Source organism: Diabrotica virgifera, chromosome 3 (assembly GCF_917563875.1).
Source record: "Diabrotica virgifera virgifera chromosome 3, PGI_DIABVI_V3a".
In the NCBI taxonomy this organism is placed as follows: Eukaryota; Metazoa; Arthropoda; class Insecta; order Coleoptera; family Chrysomelidae; genus Diabrotica; species Diabrotica virgifera.
Window position 1 is genome coordinate 191221553 of NC_065445.1, and position 23374 is coordinate 191244926.

Sequence of the window (23374 nt, forward strand, 5' to 3'; positions counted from 1 at the left end):
TACACTATGCAATTCACATCCCCCGTCTGCAGCTGGTAAACTTCCAACGGAAAAATGCACCTAGTTACTCTACGGAGTAATACGACTATAAAATAAAAATGTATACCAGTTTTATTCAGTTGCAATGCGAAGGCAAAACAATCTTACTTTTCAATTAGAATACGGAGTGCAGTCCAGTCCCTTGAATCGCGATTTTCGGCTCTTATTGGAGCCTTCATCGGAAAGAACGTAGGCACTGTTCTCCATATTTTAACTGATTCGCATCGAGAGGTTCTCCCACCCATTGCGACTGAAGTGATGATAGTAGGTGGCTAGCGCCATCTGGCATTGAAAGACGAAGTAGTTTTCAATCCTAATAGTAAATTATTAATATTGAAAATATTAAAAATATTACTAAAAGATTTTTAAATTGAAAACATATTGGTACACTTTCCTGGTGACACCTCCAAGACTTCTACAATTTGCAAGTCAAATGGATGCTGCAGTGAAGACGAGAGGGAAGGAATTCTACACTATGCAATTCACATCCCCCGTCTGCAGCTGGTAAAGGTCCAACGGAAAAATGCACCTAGTTACTCTACGGAGTAATACGACTATAAAATAAAAATGTATACCATTTTTATTCAGTTGCAATGCGAAGGCAAAACAATCTTACTTTTCAATTAGAATACGGAGTGCAGTCCAGTCCCTTGAATCGCGATTTTCGGCTCTTATTGGAGCCTTCATCGGAAAGAACGTAGGCACTGTTCTCCATATTTTAACTGATTCGCATCGAGAGGTTCTCCCACCCATTGCAACTGAAGTGATGATAGTAGGTGGCTAGCGCCATCTGGCATTGAAAGACGAAGTAGTTTTCAATCCTAATAGTAAATTATTAATATTGAAAATATTAAAAATATTACTAAAAGATTTTTAAATTGAACACTTATTGGTACACTTTCCTGGTGACACCTCCAAGACTTCTACAATTTGCAAGTCAAATGGATGCTGCAGTGACATACATTTTTATTTTATAGTCGTAGTAACTAGGTACATTTTTCCGTTGGAACTTTACCAGCTGCAGACGAGGGATGTGAATTGCATAGTGTAGAATTCCTTCCCTCTCGTCTTCACTGCAGCATCCATTTGACTTGCAAATTGTAGAAGTCTTGGAGGTGTCACCAGGAAAGTGTACCAATAAGTTTTCAATTTAAAAATCTTTTAGTAATATTCTTAATATTTTCAATATTAATAATTTACTATTAGGATTGAAAACTACTTCGTCTTTCAATGCCAGATGGCGCTAGCCACCTACTATCATCACTTCAGTTGCAATGGGTGGGAGAACCTCTTGATGCGAATCAGTTAAAATATGGAGAACAGTGCCTACGTTCTTTCCGATGAAGGCTCCAATAAGAGCCGAAAATCGCGATTCAAGGGACTGGACTGCACTCCGTATTCTAATTGAAAAGTAAGATTGTTTTGCCTTCGCATTGCAACTGAATAAAAATGGTATACATTTTTATTATATATTATATATTATATAATATATAATATATAATATATAATATATAATATATAATATATTATATATTATATATTATATATTATATATTATATATTATATATTATATATTATATATTATATATTATATATTATATATTATATATTATATACTATATATTATATATTATATATTCCAATCCATGGAGAAATAACAGCAATGATACAGATTGCTAGCAGTATTCGATTCATTCAATTATTTTACTTTGGACGATGTTATGTAGACTCCAGGCCCTGACCAAATACCATCAGACTGGCTCAAACTTTTAGACGACGACAATGTCTCAGAACTAACAAATGTTTGTAATTACATACCTATACGCAACTGGATTAATTTTTTAAAATCAAAATTCTGGTAATCCACAAAAACTCCCATGAACAATTTACACCCGACATACAACTAAATGGTATCACCCTTCAGAGTTCCCAATGCTTCATATACCTGGGCAGAGAGCTAAATAGTCAACTAGACCACTCAAAAAAAAATTAGATGAGGCATTGAAATAGCAATGTCTGGTTTCATGAAGATGCGTAAAGTGCTCTGTAACCCCAAGCTATCAGTCACACTAAAATTAACACTTAGTGTTATGTGTAATCTCTATTACTATATGGCTGTGAGATCTGGACATTAAAACAGTATAACATCAACAAATTTAATTCATTCGAAATAAGCTGGACCAGCAGACCAGCAGAACTACGAATAAAGAAATACTGGAAATAATGAACACACGTCCTCATCTGGTTAATACTATCAAAATTAGAAAGACGTCGTATATAGGACACATAATCCGCCATATGGAATTTGAGCAGCTCCAGCAGGGGCCCCTCAAGGCTGACTGGCGCCCGCGTGCGGGACATATTTAACTGCGGATATAAAACTAATAAATATTTTTCAAAGATTTAAACGCAGAATGAAATACTACATTATTACTGAATCCGAAAGTCCCTGAAAACTTCTATAATGTTTATTTTAATAAGTTACAGGTGTGAAAATAAAAGAGAAAATTTAGTGTGATTTTTAACCTGAGAGCAGTCACGCCGTTAGAAAAAATCTAACATTTTTTCCATTTTCGTGATATTTCACGAATTTTTTTGTAAACAATTTTTTTGTAAAATGTATAAAAAAAAATAAAAAAATAAAAGTTTCCCTTGGGGTTCGAACCCGCTTATCAGCGCAGTTAGTACAGTCAAACCTGCCATATCCGGATCAATGTGGCGACAGACCGATCCGGATATGAAAAAATCCGGATATCAAGACCACTACTTCTTTTACAGTCTCTGAAACGTTTTCTCCTTCATACATTCCAGTAATCAACGCCGTCGATACCTTTCGTCGATAGACACGTTTTATAGATTCTATAATACATTATTTCGCCATCTTTTAGTTATTCTTTTAGTGCGTTATTTAACAGCCTTTCTTGGTAGATTTCGGTAGATCCGGACGGCGCAGAACCGTTCGGATATGGGGAGGTCCGGATATGGCAGGTTGTACTGTATTGAAATTCTTAAACTTTTACCCACGGATACCATGTGTCATCATGTGCCAAGATCAACTAACTAAACGGATTAAACTTTTGACGGTTCTGAATTTAACCAAAATATTTTGATTTTGAATTGAAAGAAATATTAAAATACAACAAAACATATAGTAAGAAAACAACATATTAGGTGAATATTGATAGAAATTTTGATGGTTATCAAATTATGTAAATCAAAGCATTACATATTATTTTGGTAGGTTCTTTTTAAATTTTCCAAATAGGTAGGTACCTATGAAATTTTTATTAGGATACTGAAAAATTTACAATTATTACGTACCTGTCGCTTTTAAAAACTATTTAAAAAGTCACTACAATATTATAAACTTGCTTTTTTCTCTGCCATCACAACAATAATAACTAATATACACAACATTAATTTGTTTATCCAAAATCTCCATATTGAACAATTATTGACAGATGATTTTAACACCCAATCAGATCCCGTATAACGTTTATACCATACTGTCGGTGTGCGCATGCGTTCAGTAAAATAAAAATTTACCCTCGGGCCTAAAGAAGTATAACTTCAAAAATAAAACACATTGAAATTTTTGACAGGCGACATTTTGCGCCTTTCCCCTTAAATTTTTTTGTTACATTAATGAAGCACCCTGTATATTAAATTAAAAATATACATTTAAGTAAATAAAAAATAATATTTTGTCATTACAAAGTTTTCAAAAAATTTTTATATAGGGTGTCTGCATAACTAGGAACCATATGGGAAACTGTTTTATTCTTAATTTTACGAGAAAAAGTTATTCTTCATAAAAAGATCTGCATTGTCTAGAACTCAGAATACAACCATCAAATATCAAATTTTAGGCATCCTGTATTAGGTATGTCAAAAAATATGAGTTTCGGTCACGAACAAAGTACGTTTAGTTTTCACAATATTGAAAAGTTATAATGAATAGTTGTTCAGCATTAAAAACTATGTTTCTATAATATGCAATTACATCCTTCTAATTACTCCTTCAATTATAATATTGTGATCTAGAAAGGCACTTTACTCTTGATCGAAACTCATATTTTTTTAAACATATCTCATATAATATAAAATTGATAAAATTTGATAGGATTTGATGGTTGCATTTTAGATTTTAGACCATGCAAAGCTTTTTATAAAGAATTTTTTATCGTACAATAATTGTACTTTTCAACAACGCCCTTTTCGTTTATTAGAAATAATGTGATATGTCTTTTATTATTAATAATTAGCCCTTTTCATTTATTACAAATAATGTGATAACTCTTTTATTATTAATTAATTAATTAATCAATAATGTGATAACTCTTTTATTATTATTAATTAATTAATCATTAATAATAAAAGAGTTATCACATTATTCGTAATAAATAAAAAGGGCGCTGGGTAACCTGTAGTTTGAGAAAAAAAATTTCAATTAAAAGGATGTAATTGCATATTAAAACACAGTGTTTAATTAATTCCAAACAACTTTTCATAATAATAATTTTCGATATTGTGAAATATAAGGTAATACCTACCTACTCTTGATTGAAATTTATATTTTTGATACTAGTATAAGATTGATACAATTTTATATTTGGTTGTATTTTAGTTTTTAGACAATGCAAACCATTTTATGAAGAATAATTTTTTCGTAAAATTAATAATAAAAAAATTTCCCATATGGTTTAAAGTTACGCAGGTATTACTATAATGTCTTAATTTTCTATTTTTCAAAATAAATTGTAAATTGTGAATTTTATTAGAGGAAACTCGATTATATTTAAAATGAATTCTGTTGCTTGTTCTAAAAGGGACAATGTCAAATTTTTGTTCTTTTGTACAGCTCTCTTTTGAATTTAATATTGACCAAACAAAATGCAAAAAATTGAAATTGGCCATTTTACCACCAAGTCACATAATGTGGCTTAATGGTTAAAGGGCCAGAGTCAATTATTTGCATTTTGTTTGGTCAATATTAAATTCAAAAGAAAGCTGTACAAAAAAACAAAAATTTGACATTGGCCCTTTTAGAACCAAGCCACAGCATTATGTATTATTATTACTGCAATAATAGCCGTAACTATTAACTTCAATATAAAATAAAATTTTAAACTTTTCACTGCTCACTGCAAGAAACCACAGGTTCACCAGTAACAGTAAATAATGTTTGTGCTTAATAGACGAGAAGGGAAAAGGTATTATCAAATACATAATCATGATTCATAGAGTATTTGTTTACTTAAGGATAATTATCATAAATTCGAGTAAAAGATTCACTTATACGAGTAAAACTGCTTGATCCAGCAAGTTGTGTTTTTGTACGAGTAAACTGCTAAGTTGCGTTTTATGGGTGTTAATGATTTATGTTTCTACTCGTCAAGGAGTGTGATTTGATGTTTATTTGACTATTTTGAGTGTCACTTTAGTTTACAACATAAAATCGATTGGATGGTATGCCAACCGTAATTAAATCTACTTCAAAGAGAAAATTAGGAAGGAACAACAAAATATATTTTTGACGGAGTAAGTTCAACATTTCAGGACGGGAATAATTATTTTTTCAGTAATATCACAATGTTTGATTTTTGAGATTTCTCTAGCTGTTCATGAAATAATTAAAATTGTATATAAAAAATGATTATCTCATTTAAAATAAATATTTCTTATTTACCAAACCTTCGGTTTGGCGCCCCTTTGGGGTTACGCCCGCGTGCGCTGCACGCGTTGCACGCCCGGTTACGGGGCCCTGAGCTCCAGGTAGTATTAAAAGGCAAGATTGAAGGTAAAAGGGGTATAAGAAGAAAGAAAATATCTTGGCTACGAAACAGCAGAGAGAAATTTGTCATATTGATCGCCAACCTCAATAAAGAAGGCACTTAGGAGGAGGAAGGTGGTTGGAGTTTACATTTTTTATCCAACCTACAAAAAAACCGTAGAAGCATCATCACGTAAGACTTTTGACTAATTAGTCTCATGAGTCACTCTCCAAACTGCTTCTCAAGATAATTCTTAATATAACTAAGCAAAAATGTGAAAAAGCAATGGTAAACAAACAATTCGGTTTAAGGGAACGATTTCCCTTAAAGTACCCCGCACAAACCTTATGGAAATTAGGTCCCAGTGGATTTCGTTCATACTTTGGGAAAATACACTTTGAAGTATCCTGATAAAAAGTTCTCATGGGCACAACTCAATCGTATAAGGGATTTTCAAGATATAGAGGCACAAACTCGGAAAATTATAAGATTTACTGGGTATTCCAATTCCCTGAGTTACTGGTTATCTGGTAACATGTAGAAGTTTGGATCAATGAAAAGTACTAGTAGTCTATGATTTTTTCCTGGCTATCCAATGGCGACCTTTACTTTGACCTTGACCTTCAACGGACGTCAACTTCTAGAGTTTCGAGGGTTTTCGGTATTAAATTGATATAAACGGATTACTCATGGGTGTTTGGGATCGCTAAACACGAATATGCCATCAGAATTGACCTCCGGAGGACGTGGTGGCCAGGGCCACTGCAATGGACGTCATCTTCTAGAGTTTCGATGGTTTTCGGCATTTAATTGATGCAAATGAATTACTGGAGGGTTTTTTGAGGTCGCTAAACACGAATATACCACCAGAACCGACTCCCGGAGCACCTGGTTTCCAAGGTCAATGAAAGGCGCTCCTGGAGTTTCGAGGGTCTTTGGTACTACATTAATGCAAACGGATTAGTTATAGGTTTTTGGGGTGGCTGAACACGAATACGTGATCAGCACAGGCACAGGAGCACCTGGTGCCTAAGACAGGTTATCTTCTGGAGTTTCGGAGGAATCAAATGGATTACTCTTAGGCTTTTAACTCCAGAAGATAACCTGTCTTAGGTACCAGGTGCTCCTGAGTCTGAGCTGATAACGTACTCGTATTCAGCAACCCTAAAAACCTACTCTTTGATACTACATTACAGGTTTTTGGGGTTGCTGAATACGAGTACGTTATCAGCTCAGACTCAGGAGCACCTGGTACCTAAGACAGGTTATCTTCTGGAGTTAAAAGCCTAAGAGTAATCCATTTGATTCCTCCATTTGATTCCTCCGAAACTCCAGAAGATAACCTGTCTTAGGCACCAGGTGCTCCTGTGTCTGTGCTGATCACGTATTCGTGTTCAGCCACCCCAAAAACCTATAACTAATCCGTTTGCATTAATGTAGTACCAAAGACCCTCGAAACTCCAGGATCCCCTTTCATTGACCTTGGAAACCAGGTGCTCCGGGAGTCGGTTCTGGTGGCATATTCGTGTTTAGCGACCTCAAAAAACCCTCCAGTAATTCATTTGCATCAATTAAATGCCGAAAACCCTCGAAACTCTAGAAGATGACGTCCCTTGCAGTGGCCCTGGCCACCACGTCCTCCGGAGTTCAACTCTGACGGCATATTCGTGTTTAGCGATCGCAAAAACCATGAGTAATCTGTTTATATCAATTTAATGCCGAAAACCCTCGAAACTCTAGAAGATGACGTCCGTTGAAGGTCAAGGTCAAAGTAAAGGTCGCCATTGGGTAGCCAGGAAAAAATCCTAGACTACTAGTACTTTTCCTTAATCCAAACTTCTACATGTTGCCAGATAACCAGTAACTCAGGGAATTGGAATACCCAGTAAATCTTATAATTTTCCGAGTTTGTGCCTCTATATCTTGAAAATCCTTCATACGATTGAGTTGTTTCCATGAGAACTTTTTATCAGGATGCTTCAAAGAGTATTTTCCCAAAGTATGAACGAAATCCACTGGGACCTAATTTCCATAAGGTTTGTGCGGGGTACTTTCCCGTAAAATTTGAGAATGTACCTACTCAAAGATGTTGGCAATAAACTATACAAAACGGTCAATTTTATGACGAAATGGTAATATGGTATTAATCCTTATACATTTTATGTAATCCTTAACCAGTGTGATAAAGCAGACTTTTGTCGGATCAAAGTGATACTTGAAATAAGTCTGTGAGTATGACCATAACAAAGCGTTTGCTTTATTTGTCCCAACGCCATCTATGAAATAGGTAGGAAACCTGTAGTTAGGAAGTATGTACATTCTCACGAAATTAATTATTTTTTTATTGATCATTTTTTTCTTTCACTAAAAAAATTAACCTACATTTCTGTCTATTTTATGATTACGTCTCTATCCACACAAAGTTTATGGCTACCACAAAAATCGTAAAATGCCTATTTTGATTTATTTTATTATTCTGTGACATTGATTATTTAATTGCAAACAAAATAAAAAATATAAGTGAGTAGGTTACATACTTCAGACAAAGATGCTGAGCTCACTTCTCTACTGATTTGTCATTTCCAAGGATTTCTCGTTTTTTATATCCATCTCTTCTGCAGGTGTGTTAGAAAATAAATAATTAGGTAGCTATTTTTATTACAGAACCGTATGATATAATTATTCAGTCAATTTATTGGAATTTGTTTACAAAAATGGTTGCATAAGTCTAAAAACGGTAAATGCGCCCATTAAGAGAAGTCGTAAATAAAATATTATTTTATTGCACTATTTAATGCTTTTAATTAATTTAATATGGCAGTAAACACCTTTTTATATTGTAATAATAGGAGAGCATGTGATGCTAAATTTGCAGTTGCTAAAGCGTCATGGGGACCTATTGTGTTGTGAAGATTAGGCCCTAAAGCCAAAAAGAGTTAAGTTTTCCATTTAGTGGGAATTTTCCATTTTTTAATTTAATTTTCATTTCCAAAAATCATTTTTCCGAATATAGCGCCATCAATGCATAATTCGATAAAATGTCTTGATTAATAGTTACCTACTTATTTTTACGTACGGAATCCAAATCTGCAATAAAGAATGGGGGTTCCTATATAAGATTTTAAAGGAACCCCCAACCCCTCTTCCGTGAGGGGTCACGACTGGTATCATTATATAGATTTTTTAAAAATATTGAACACGTATTTTTCAGTACATATTTCGATTTGATGGTAATTTCGCGAAATATTCGCTTTGTTTTGTGAAACTCTGATTCGCCCATTTCCTTATGCCCCGATCAAATCGTCAGATCTTTTAAATATTCATTGTTCTTCATGTCTTACCTTGTCTTAATCTGATGATTTCGAGTTTTTCTAAGGATAGATTTTTTTATGGACTGCCCTCAACGCACGCACGCCCCTTTATCAAGAGTTCATATATACTAGGGGTACATTTACAGGGTACAAGGTTTCTCTCCATTTGATTTTCTGACGCGCTCGAGTAACTGCAAAAATCCCCGCTTTGGCTCCCCTACCATAACATCCTTAAGAATGCATACTGTTCGTAGGTATATAATTTTTTTTCAGTAACATTTTTCGCGATCATTACAAGAAAATTAGAAACGAAACACAAGAAATTGTGAGAAGAAAGAAAAATGATTACTGGGAACGTTTTTCAAAAGAAATGGAATATGATTTTTATGGTCTGCAATAGAAAATATGATGCTTTATAAGAGGTCAAAAGACGGAACACAAAGAAAGGGATACATGATTAAATTGACTATGTCACAGATTAACCCAACATGTTGGGTTAATCTGTGACTATGTAAAAAAGCTCTAACCAGAGGAACAATAAATGTCGCCAGAACCGGAAATACCAGAAATTACCACAAATGAAGAAGTTGATATAAATACAAAGGAAGTTGGACAACAGAAAAGCTGCAGGTAAAGACTGAATACCAAACAAATTACTGAAATATTGCGAAGCAGCAATGATAGAACAACTAAAACATTAATTACCAAAATTACCAGAAGAATGGAGAACAAGCAAACTAATTTATTATTTAAAAAGAAGATAAAAAGCCAAAAAACTACAGAGGTATAATTTTGTTAAATTCTACCCTAAAACTAACAACTAAAATTTTACAAAAACCAATGAATCAGAGGTTAAATTTAGTCTGTTACTCAACTCAGACAACGCAATATTGATATCAAAGATGAAAATAGTCTTCATTTGCAAAGAGTAGTCCACATATTTAACATCAGTATTGAACAAATAATGAATACTTCAGACTACGTCTGAATGCTTCATAGTGGGAAGACATTGACATGAAGACATTGAACACCTACCATTGGAAGGACATAGTGTGAAACAATGCAAATATCTAGGAGCTCTATTTCACAAACTAGGAAATAGTGAAGATGAAATACAAAACAGGATCAATAAAGGTAGATCAATTAAATTTTATGGGACAAAGATATTAGGAAGAAAACAAAGAGAAGAATATATGAAAGTATAATGAAGAGCCTTTTTGAAGAAAAGTCAGGTTTCGAGATTGGAATATGTAACCACTTCTATAATTTACCTATGGTATCAGGATAAATAGTTTTTCCCAATTATAGCGCCATCTATCCACAATTCGAAAAAATGTGTTGAAAAAATTAATTCATTTTTGGTCCATATTTTTCACAGAAACTGTTTGTTTTGTTTGGTAGTAATTGGAGTTGTTCAGCAGAGCTTGCCATAATCATGGTGTCATCTGGATATCGTATGTTGTTAATAGATCTTATGTTAATTATTATTCCTACACTTTTATTTTTATTTTTTTATTTTTATTTTTATTTGAGATAGTAATGCTTCTTCAAAAATGACTTCATTACATACATTAAATGTAAATAGATGATAGATGAATGGGAAATAAATAAATGTGTATAAATTAAGTTTTATTGTAAATTGTGAGTTTAATAAATTAAATAAAAACTACATAAATTAAGTGACTAAAATTCATTATTAATTAGAAAAAATAATTCACTTTAAAAAACATGTACCAAAATATATTTATGCATATGCTTATTTTTTTCTAGATCCTGCGTAATCACGTAATGGTTCGAGTAGGAGGTGGATGGGACACTCTATCTCATTACTTAGACAAGCACGATCCATGTAGGTGTCGAACACAACACAGGACGACACAAGGGGCGAAATTGGTCAATAAACCTGGAGCAGCCGATCTACATGGTTCTCACGTTTACTATGAAAGGTAAAGTATAAGTCTTCTTCTTACAAATTTTGTTCTAAGTAGTCAGTGAGTGACAAACTATATTAACTCCAGAAACAGACGAACCACTCTGTAGCAGTACCCTGTGACGCCACAAAGTAGTTACCCGTAAATTCTTATGTAAATTAAACGTGCCCCTCCAGACTACCAGACGAGCGACACAGTGGCCAGCCACTGGTAACTGATGGTAATAGTCCAAGAGGCAGCGCTGAAAAATCTCTTTGAAATAACTAAAGCTAGATTTTTCATAGTTGATTACTGTGATTGTGTAGAGAAACATACTGCGGTCGGTCAAGCGAAACGTAGAACAGGGGTTACTGAGAGGGTATCAAAGTTGCTTTCCTACGAAGGTAATTAAATCCATGTACTAAGGCCAGTGCCGGATTTCGGGTACTTGCGGCCCTAGGCCAAATTACCCGGAGCGGCCCCCCATAACTTCACGATTATGTAATTAACTTTCCGATGCCCAACCTATTTTTGTTACACGGATGACCAACGGGGGTAAAAAATGACCCCAGGTTAAAAATGACCAATGACCTAGAATGAATGTTTTCAGCATTTAAATCTTCATCTAACAATACACCCTCGTTTTCTGATACTATTTCATCTTCTATATCATCATAAAAATCGCTAGCAGTAACAATTTCCTGTAACTCAGCCTCAGTAAGATATTTGCGGGCCATATCTTATAAGTATACAAAATACTAAGAAACTATAATAATATACGCCAGGAAATAATAATAATGACTAACTGTAGCAGACAGGAATGTCATAATTCGTGATTCGTACATAACAGGCACCACATACTAAAAATAGATTTTGATAATGCGCAGTGTAAAACTACTTGGAATTCCACATAATAGACGGTATTTTACTAAACATCAACTTCAGAATATATTTTTTATTCGTAAAATATAGGGAAGTTTTTTTATTTCAAAATATGAGGATATCTAGAATGATATTAAAGTCAAATAAAAAAATAATTAATAAAAAATTGAAAATACTTTTGAATTTATTAAAGAAAACGCTGGGGTCAAAATTTACCCCTCTTGGTCATCCGAAAGTTAAAGCATAAAGCACATAATATAGGTAATAAATAACTCATTTTAATTTTACTTTTTAAAATTGGTACAACATTGGAACTACAAAAAGTACATTGGTAAATCACATTGAACATTTTGACAGGCGACATTTTGCGCCTCTGCCTTAATTGTTAAAATTAAATAGCATTTGTTTCATCCGGGGGAAAAGTAGATGCAGGTGACAGCAAAAGACTAAAAAAAGCCGAGTTGAAAAGACATTATAAGTAAAAGAACAAGCAAAATAATATGAATATATTATAACAGTAAAAGGCTATGGTACTGAAAAATAAAAATATTAATAATACCAGAAATAAACTTTTATATCGTTAAATTGTCACATTATTCCCTTATACTGAAAAATGTCAATGTCATGTTCTTAATTTGTAATAAAGTTGGATTAGAGATTAACATTGACACTCAGTTTTTTACAAAACGCTGGGGCCCCCTTTTGCTTGCGGCCCTAGGCCGCGGCCTAGTCGGCCTAGTGGTAAAACCGGCACTGACTAAGGCTGAAAATCAGTACACACATTCTAAATTAAATATAAATAAAAGGTATTATAGTCGGTCAGCTGTATGACGGGACAGAGTCGGTCGGTCGGCCCCAGTGAATGTACAGTGTTATTCACTATATTTTGACCCCCTTGTAAACTGATTTATTCACAGAATTAAAAAAAAATGTAAAATACAAAAGTTATTCAATTTTTAAATTATGATTTTTTGAAATATATATCGTACTAGTGACGTCATCCATTTGGGGGTGATGAACTAATCTACTATTTTTTAAATAGGAATAGGGGTCGAGTGCTAACTCATTTGAAAGGTTATTGAATCCCCTATTCAGTAATATAAACATTAATATGATTAATTATACAGGGTGTCCAAAAATTTTTTTTAATTAAATTAATTGTTTAATTAATAATTCAAAAATTTTTTGGACACCCTGTATAAATAATGATCTTAATGTTTATAGTACTGTATAGAGAATTGAATAACCTTTCAAACGAGCTAGCACACGACCCCTATTCTCATTTAAAAAAATAGTCGATTACGTCATCACGCCCAGATGGATGACGTCACTAGTACGATATATATGTCAGAAAATCATAATTAAAAAATCGAATAACTTTTGTATTTTACATTTTTTTCTAATTCTGTAAATAAAGCAGTTTACAAGGGGGTCAAAATATAGTGAATAACCCTGTAAATTCATTGGGACCGACCGACCGGCTCTGTCCCGTCATACAGCTGACCGACTATAATAACTTTTATTTATATTCAATTTAGAATTTGTGTACTGATTTTCAGCCTTAGTAAATAGATTTAATTACCTTCGTAGGAAAACAACTTTGATACCCTCTCAGTAACCCCTGTTCTACGTTTCGCTTGACCGACCGCAGTATGTTTCTCTACACAATCACAGTAATCAACTGTGAAAAATTTAGCTTTGGTAAATTCAAAGAGATTTTTCAGCGCTACCTCTCAGTCTATAACTGATCAATGTGATGTTTAGAAACATAACTATCATAACTAGAACGTCAGTTGAGCGATTACAATTATTGCTTCCAAGACTAACCTAACCAAAGATGCGTTTCAATAAAATTGAACAAGTGTATACAGGGCGTAAGAAAAAGGCAGGTCATAAATTAAATCACATATTCTGGAATCAAAAATAGTTCAATAATTGAACCTAACTTACTTTAGTACAAATGTACACATAAAAAAGTTACAGCCTTTCGAAATTACAAAATTAAAATCGATTTTTTCCAATATATCGAAAACTATTAGAGATTTTTTATTGAGAATGGACATGTGGCATTCTTATGGCAGGAACATCTTAAAAAAATAAAAGTGAAATTTGTGCACCCTATAAAAATTTTATGGAGATTACTAGGTACCCTTAACCCCCCCCCCTCCAAATATTTTTGTGCGTTCCAATTACACTATTATAGCGGTATCATTAGTTAAACACAATATTTTTAAAACCTTTTTGCCTCCTAGTACTTTTTCGACAAGTCAGTTTTTACCGAGATATTTTGAACATTTTTAAAATCCAGCAGATATTTTTAAATTTAAATGATTAAAGTAAGATTAGAATATAGAACAAGAATAAAAAAACCGCTAAAGGCCTTAAAAATGAGTGGCGCATACAATATTCCAGCTACAAAAGATCTGATATGAATATTACGTGGCCTGAAAATCTATTTTCATTTTGATGCAAAATAAAATTTTAGTTTTATTTTAAACGATTTTTCCATAATATTTGCTTTTGAAGTAAACGCGCCACAAAAGAGTAACTTTGATACAGTTTGAATTTTGAAACTCTTCTGTGACGCGTTTGAAATAAAACTAAAATTTTATTTTACATCAAAATGAAAATACCTTTTCGTGCCACGTAATATTCATATCAGATCTTTTGTAGCTGGAATATTGTATGCGCCATTCATTTTTACGGCATTTAGCGGTTTTTTATTCTTGTATCAGGAGTTTTTCAAAGTTGGAACATGAAGTAAAAACCACTTCTATGTAAAAGGTATATTTACTAAAAAATTTTAGAATCCCAATGGATTCAATAAAATGAGTTCATCAGAACGTTTTCAAACCTATCGGTCCATCATCAGTGAATTTGAATACTTGCAAAATAGCCCCAGAACCAAACAATGGTTGTGATTATAAATAAATCTACATTATGTTGAAATAAATTTAAAATGGCTAAACGCCGATGTTCAGGGATTAAACCTCTGGGAACATGGTGAAACTCTACCCGAGGACCCAATCAACCATCTTCGGTCAACGATGACTACTAAGTGATTCGGTCAACGATGACTACTTCGGTCAACTCACTTAGTAGTCATCGTTGACCGAAGATGGTTGATTGGGTCCTCGGGTAGAGTTTCACCATGTTCCCAGAGGTTTAATCCCTGAACATCGGCGTTTAGCCATTTTAAATTTATTTCAACATAATGTAGATTTATTTATAATCACAACCATTGTTTGGTTCTGGGGCTATTTTGCAAGTATTCAAATTCACTGATGATGGACCGATAGGTTTGAAAACGTTCTGATGAACTCATTTTATTGAATCCATTGGGATTCTAAAAAATTTTAGTAAATATACCTTTTACATAGAAGTGGTTTTTACTTCATGTTCCAGTTTGTTTAACTATAAGGTATACAGCCAATCCAGGGAACTACCCCCTTTTTAATTTTTCAAAGTTATTTATAAATTAAATATATGAAGTTGAATGCATGTTTCTCGATTACACGTTAAGCTTTATAAATGGTCGCCTTTGTCGCATTACCTCCCAAATGATCTAGTGTCCATCGAATTTACACTAGATTATTTTCTATTCGAAATAGATTGAAAAAAAAATATTGGGATGGCCGGTTAATGAACTCGGATTGCCCGTTGTCAGATCAAATTTAGCATCGTAACCACTACAACTAGATAAACCATTTCGGGAATAATCGTTAATTGTATTATACTTTTGTAGCTTAATAACTTCTAAATGGCTTAACCGATTTTGATCACTAAACATGAGTTTGAAACGTATTGGCAGGTATAATCTGATGCATCTAAGGTCAAGTATGATAACTGAAACTATTACAGGAATTATTGAGCTTGAAAAACCGTTTTTCCCATAGAAAATAGATTTGATCATACTTATGAAGCCTATAACTTAAAAATTCGAATTTTCCGGGATATGAGGTATACACCGTCAGATTCGTCTAGAGTCCTTCTACAAACGCTCAGTTATTGGCGCAATTCGTAGGTTGAAATTTTGAGTAATTGTCAAAAAACCAAAATTTTCAAAGTTTAGTTTTTCAGTTTTTCGGCGATACTGAGTCGTGTGGTGTATGTCTGATCCTGACGGCTTACACACCATTTGAAACTTAACTCAACACTATTGATTTGGTGTATTTGCGGTTCTCCTGTTTCTTCTTGAACCGAAGATGTATACCCCCAAAAAATATGCCGTTTTGTACGTACCAAGTCCTATAGCTGGCTGATGGGTGGTCAAAAGTCACAAACTATACCGGTTCTGAATCGGCCCTGACCCCATCTTCCAACACAGAAAAAAAATTCAGATCGGTTTAACTTTTCCAGTCACATACGTACATATGTACATACATATCCACAAACATTTTCCCTTTTTTTAATAGAAATTGAGTTATATTTCTGAGCTCGGTAACTTTTGAATGGTATAACCGATTTTCGAAATTAGACATGCGTTGGAAAGGTAATGATCAGTACTATTAGAAGCCGCAAAGGTGGTACTTAAATTTTCGAATTTTTTGGGAGTTTTTGGACCCCCTTGGACACCCTTGGACCAAAATGGATGGTTGACATATAAATGGGTGAGTCTTTTCCTGAACTTTAAGATGGGAGTTGGCACAATTTTCAATTCCGTCAGATTTATAAAATCTAAAATTTCGTGTATATATAGTGTCGCATGTAGGGGGGTGTGGGCGTGCGCCACTCGCGAGAACTGCCGTTCTCTGGTAATATTATTTTCATAATGTCTATTATTACCAGGTCTCTTACCTAACCATGTCAAATTATGTGTTGGATTTTACAAATGTTCAAAATATCTCGACAAATACTGGCTTATCGAAAAACTACCAAGAGAAAAAAAGGTTTTTCCCGTCGAAGCCAAAAATTGACCAACAGAAATAATCTATAATCATTTGTTAACCAATCTTATAATAATTTTAGATCAGCTGCTTCAGTTGCAGACGCAGGTGGAAATTCTTACGGATCCAGTGGTCCACATTCTCTAGGTCCTCCAATGAACTCTCTGAACCGTTCAAGATCTCGCTCGCCTAAACGGTCCCTCAGTCCCAATCTTTCTACAAGACGATCTCTGGTTCCACCACCGACAAGATCTAGGAGTCCTACGCCGAATTACACTTCAAACCTTAATACCAAGCTGTCCAGCAATAGGAGTCCACAGCATAAACATTATGGTCCACAGTCGTTGCCGATTATGACTAATCACAAATCGAAGAATATCGTCAGTAGCATGCAAATTCCAGTAGATACTAAGGTAAGGAATAAAAATACAGACATACATACAGTACACACTGATCACCAGTCTATTAAGTTTTTAATTTGTCTCTTTTTTCCTAAAGTTCTCCTCCTCTATATTTTATCCTTCATAAGGATGTGGTGATGTCATGTGATTTATTTGACTATTTCTGTCCTTGATGACCATCGTAGTTTGGAGATCTTCCTCTAGATCTTTTGCCCTCTATATTGCCTTCAACTATCATTTGTTCCATGGCTGCTCTTCCTCTAGTTATATATGTCCAAAATGTCTCAGTATATTTTGGTTGATAGTTGTGGTGAGTCTATGAATTATTTGTGCCACGTGTGGTCCATTGTATGCGCAATATTCTGCGGTAGACCCACATTTCAAATGCAATTTTTGACGCTTCGAATATGTTTTTTTGATGGTCCAAGTTTCTGAAACGTAGGTGGCGATAGGAAATATTAATGCTCGAGCAAGTCGTAATTTTGTGTTTTTTGTAGTGTCAGTGTTCTTCCTTATTTTTGTAAGTTTGGCTGTTGCTGAACTGGCCATTGTGATGCCTCTACGGATCTCGTCTTCGCATCTACACAGTGAGAACAGAGCCTAAGTAATTAAATTGTCTAACCACTTCGTAACCTGTTAAGTTTCTTATATCTGCTTGGTTGTTTCTGATTCTATCGATGATGATTACTTTGGTTTTCTGTTTATTTATTTTCTGTATTTTCAAACCATATTCCATACTCACCATGCCTAGCTTATTAGTCATAATGTGTTCCAGTTCTTCTGGTGAAGACCTCAATATAAAAGTGTCATCAGCGTAACGTGGGTTTTTGATTGTTTTCTTCCTATAGTTACTCCAACTTGCCGTTCTTCAAAACCTTGACGTATAATGTTTTCAGTATATATATTGAATAGAATGGGGAATGTTATACATCCCTGCTGAACTCCAGATTTTAATTTGAAGTTTTTCAACCCAGATCAGACTGATCGGAAACTTTAGTTACGCGACGTTGTCAGATCAATCTAATCCGAAAAGGTTTTTCGGTTTTTTATTTGCCTGTTTCACAGTAAAATTTCTTTCTGCTTCCTCATGAATAAATTTTAAAACATTGTGTATAAGTTCACGGGAGTGTGCACATAAATGTATTCTAAATAAACAGAGCTATTCGACCGATTTTTCCGGAAATGTCGCAAAACCACTGATGTAAACTCCCTCTCCTTGATTTGCCACCTGAGTGACCTTCGCGGATTCAGATATTTTTGTACAATTGTCCTTGTCAAATATCATCTTTTTTAAATTCTGTCAGTAAAAGTATTATTATTATTAACTTTTAAAATATTAAAATTGTTTTTTTAGGTTCTTAAATCAGAAGTCAGTTTACACGTAAACGATACAGATCATAGTGATACTACATCTGAAGTGTCAGACGAAGGTTATCGAAGCTTAGGTTTAACTCATGATAGAACCAAACAAAGGTCGTCTGTGTACAGTCAAAACTCTACAGAGGATGCTGAAGAAAACGGTGAGTTAACACTTTTTCTCAAGTCATAATATTGTAGCTATGATAAGTATCATAACATCATGTAAAATCCTTCATCAGTTCAAAAATACATAGTATATTGTGCAACAAGTGCAGAAAGGTACCTACTAATTTCTCACGAGTTTGAAAAGTTGCGGTACGAGCGCAAGCGAATGCCGCAATTCAAACGAGTGAGAAATTACCTTTCTACACGTGTTACACACTATATTTTTTCTACAACCACAGTTTTTGCTAAAAATAAAAATCACAATTTCCAATCGAAGAATAATAAATTATAAATTTTAAATTGTATTTAATTAATTCTAATCAATTTAAATTCCTTATACCTAAACAAATTACACAGAAATCAGTTAAAAAATTAATGCACTGCCTTAATTGCAGTTATGCTATTAAGACACTGTAAATTTGGATTTCTGAAAATTTAAAATTTAAAATTCACTTAGTATTCACGTAATCAGCAAGTAACGAGATAAACCATTATATTTATGCAGTCACGGATTTCCACCATACTTCATTCGACGTATCTTGCTGAGGTTTCTAAATGCTTATTGGTTAATTGATAATTGTAAAATGTTTATTAAGAATAAAATTGTAAAATAAAATAGTTGTAACATCCGTAATTTAATTTCTATTCGATAAATAAGTATAACTGCCCTACAGGTTATATACTTATTTGTCTACATTTTAACCACAGATGTAAACAGAATATACCTATATAACGTTACTCAGAATAAGGTAGACATTTCTAGAATACCAAATTTAATGTAAAGTTCAAAAGTAACGTGTTAAAGTAGCGAAGTTTTCCAGATTTCTCGGACATGAGATGTAGTTAAATCGGTTCTTTTTTTGAAAAGTATTATCAAATATAATATCTTAAATAAAACCATTTCATCAAAACATGTTATAATTATATTTATGATTTTTTTGTGGAATGTAATGGTACCGTGCAGAAAAGAACTTATTCTATGGATGCTATACAAAGTGCAACTTCTTTTACTACTTAAATAAAATACATGCAAAACGAACAGTTTTTCACGCAGTGATAAAAGTCGGCTATTGCAGTGAGAAATATTTTTTCTCACGAGTTCTCCTCATAGATATAATAAAACGTAGATTAGGCAAGGTCCGAAAAATGTAACGGGGAGCAGTTCGGGTTGGTGGTCTATCTATCTCTCTCTGCCGGCGCTTAGCTTTCTCTCTCTAGCATATGATGGCCGCTGCCTCTGTGTCTGTGTTGTTCCATTACTTCCACCTCTTGGTAGATACGCTCACACTCGTACGACCGACAAAGATAGCTAGACCACTGTACTTGATACTGGCGTTACACCTCGTTGCATTAAGTGGCATATCCCTAGTCTGGTCTATTGTTAACATGTCTCTTGTTCTCGTATGGTTTTCCATACATATGATCGCCGTTTCCATGGTAACATGTACAATACAAGCACAATTAATGTTATCAAACAAATTGTGTTGAAGCAAAACTTACCAGGAATTACCTTTCAAAACTGATCAAAAATAACTGTTAATTAGAATTTTAAATAAATAACGTATATAAATTTTAAGAATATCAATACCTAGGTGTATATGTATTTTATTTCAATTTATGCATATAATATACCTAATAGCACCTAAATCATTTAATTTTGAAGTTTGAATTCTTGACAAAACCGCATCCATAGAAAAAGTACAGTGTAAAATACATGAGAAAATGACATATTTCTCCCTCGCTTGATTGCAGCACTCGCCTCGTGCCCATAGATATATTAATAATAGATCAGGCTAGTTATAGGCCGATAAATGCATCGAGGTGTAACGCCAATATCAAGTACAGTATCTTTGTCTGTCGTACGAGTGTGAGCGTATCTACCAGGAGGTGGGAGAATGGAACGACACAGACACAGAGGTAGCGGCCATCATATTCTAGAGAGAGAAAGCTAAGTGCTGGTAGAGAGAGATAGATAGACCACCGACCCGAACTGCTCCGCGTTACGCTATTTTTCGTACCTTGCGTAATCTACGTATTATTATATCTATGGGTGTAACGTCAATGTCAAGTACGGTGGTCTAGCTATCTTTGTCTGTCGTACGGGTGCTAGCGTATCTACCAAGAGATGGGAGTAATAGAACGACATAGACACAGAGGCAGCGGCCATCATATGCTAGAGAGAGAAAGCTAAGCGCCGGTAGAGAGAGATAGATAGACCACCGACCCAAACTGCTCCGCGTGACGCTATTTTTCGGACTTAATCTACGTGTTATTATATATATTATGTTCGTGCCTCGGCTCGTGCCAACAAACTTCTGCGCTCGTGAGAAATATGTCTTTTTCTCACTTGTTGTACAATATAATATTCCGGCACAGAAACGTCACTTTTCTGCACACTAATGGCATATATCTTATACTGTGAGAAAATATCAAGTTTGTTAACATAAAACTGTGCAGAAAAGTGCATTTTGAATAGTGGTCGTAGAAAAAAAAAATAGATATGTAATGCCAAAATGAAGAGTAGGAAAAAAGCGGACTTAAGGGAACTTTAACTGTCTTTTAAAAAATCCATTTTTGCTTTTTTTTACTTAAAAACATGTCTTATTATCATGGAAATACTGTCCTTTTTTTTCTTTGATATATATTTTAAATTATGTTCTGTTGTGATTTATAGCATTTTTTCATATTTAAAATTTTATGCAAGTTCTCTACTATGCATAAGTCTACACCGGTATTTAGGCGTCAACGCTCTTCCGGTAGGGATCTATGGGGAGTATCACTGAGCCACAAGCCCTCATCCCTTGCCATACTGCTCCCTCATAGGCCGATCAGACGCCCACATATTCCAGTCTAAGCTTCAGATTCATATTAGAATTTTGTACTGACGCGTTAGCCTTTTTGTTTTTTGTTCACCGGGTTGGAGATTGAACTCACATTCATCACAGCGAAGTGAAGTGCGGCCAACCGCTCGTCTCGCTGAGCTATCCGATCGACAGTCTATGCACTATAATTATTGTAAACCTGGTATACGTACTGTACCGGGTGTCCCAATAAGAATGGCTCTCGGCCATATCTCAGGAACCGTTTATAATACAGCTCTTAGAAAAAAATATTTATAACAAAAGTTGCCTCGGGAAAAGCCTGGAAATTATTTTCATAATTGTAGGTCCACCGCTAGAGGGCGTAATTGAATATCAAAAATTAAAATATCAAAATTTTACAAAATTTACCTAATGAAAGGGCACTGTAAATCCGGTCATCGTATTCTTCATAGAATTCTGCGCATATTTGATTTCTGCGCAAGTTTAAGTCTACCTTTGCAAATAAGAGGTGGGGTGAGTGGGGACCTTTTTATGAAAAAATGGCTGTGAGTCCGATTCTGCTAAATCGAATTTTGCATACTTGGTCTTGTTGAAAACAGCTCTGTTTCGTCAATGAAAGACTCTTATTTTCGAAATAGCCCAATGAATATTATGCCAGCTCGTAGGCGTTACTTAATTATTTTCGGAAATATAGTTTTCTTTGGAGAATATTAAATACAAGTATACATTTTTAATCCTGTATTACAAAATTAGACCAAATTAGCAACATAATACTGAAAACCGCATATCGATACCTTTTTTCTATCTCGAGATATCTTAAGAAACGTGTACATTAAAAAAAACTGTTAATGCCACCGGTAAACGAAGTTAAGGAAAAGTAGTGTGCTATGGAAAAAACAAAGCAACATTTTCCAGATGTAAACGTATATAATTAATTAAAACAACACTAAGACAAATAACACTATACAATATAACAAAGAAATAAAAGCAACTACTTACTTAGTGACGACCTAAATGTTCAAATTGTTGCCCATCATTTTCGGTGCAAGCATTTACGCTTTCAAGAGTAGATTAAACAGCAGTCTCAATCTCTGCTCTCGCAATGCTTTGAATGGCGTATTGTATTCTCTAGATCAGAGGTTCTCAATCTGTGGTACATGTACCACTGATGGTACATAGGTATCAATATTGGCGGTGGTACACAAAACACAGAAAAAATTAAAATAGTAGTACTTAATAAGTATTGATAATACAATTTAAAAATATAGGTGGTACCAAAAATAATAAAAATAACTGTAGGTGGTACATCACTCAAAAAAGTTGAGAACCGCTGCTCTAGATCATGTTTTCTCGAGTAGTGGGCCTAGCGGCAAAAACAAGGTCTTTAATCCGTCCCCATAAATAAAAGTCTAAAATAGTTAAATCTGTTGCTGTTCAATCTACTCTTGAAAGAGTAAATGTTTGCATCGAAAATGATGGGCAACAATTTGAACATTTAGGCCGTCACTAAGTAAGTAGTTGCTTTTATTTCTTTGTTATATTTTATAGTACTGTTTGTCTTCTATCTAATCAGCCCTAAACATCCATCCTTGGATATAGGCCTCCTCTTCCTTCTTCCATGCCTCTCTATCTTGGGCAATTTGCATCCATTTTGACCCAGTGTGTTTCTTCAGGTCATCTGACCATCGCATCTGTGGCCTGTGACTGTTTGTCTTATGGTGTTTTAATGAATTATATACGTTTACATCTGCAAAATCTTTATCTGTTTTTTCCATAGCACACTACTTTTCCGTAACTTCGTTTACCGGTGACAGTTATGTTTAA

The 23374-nt window shown here is 34.1% G+C and overlaps 1 protein-coding gene across 1 annotated transcript in view; it reads left to right on the plus strand.

Annotated features, from left to right (window-relative positions):
* LOC114333765 (GAS2-like protein pickled eggs) overlaps positions 1-23374 on the plus strand; it is a 579287-nt gene that overhangs the window by 541135 nt on the left and 14778 nt on the right. Inside the window, exons 8-10 of the mRNA XM_050647107.1 lie at positions 10896-11071; positions 16886-17216; positions 18559-18724. Coding sequence (XP_050503064.1) covers positions 10896-11071; positions 16886-17216; positions 18559-18724 — 673 coding nt within the window. The remainder of the gene's footprint in view (positions 1-10895; positions 11072-16885; positions 17217-18558; positions 18725-23374) is intronic.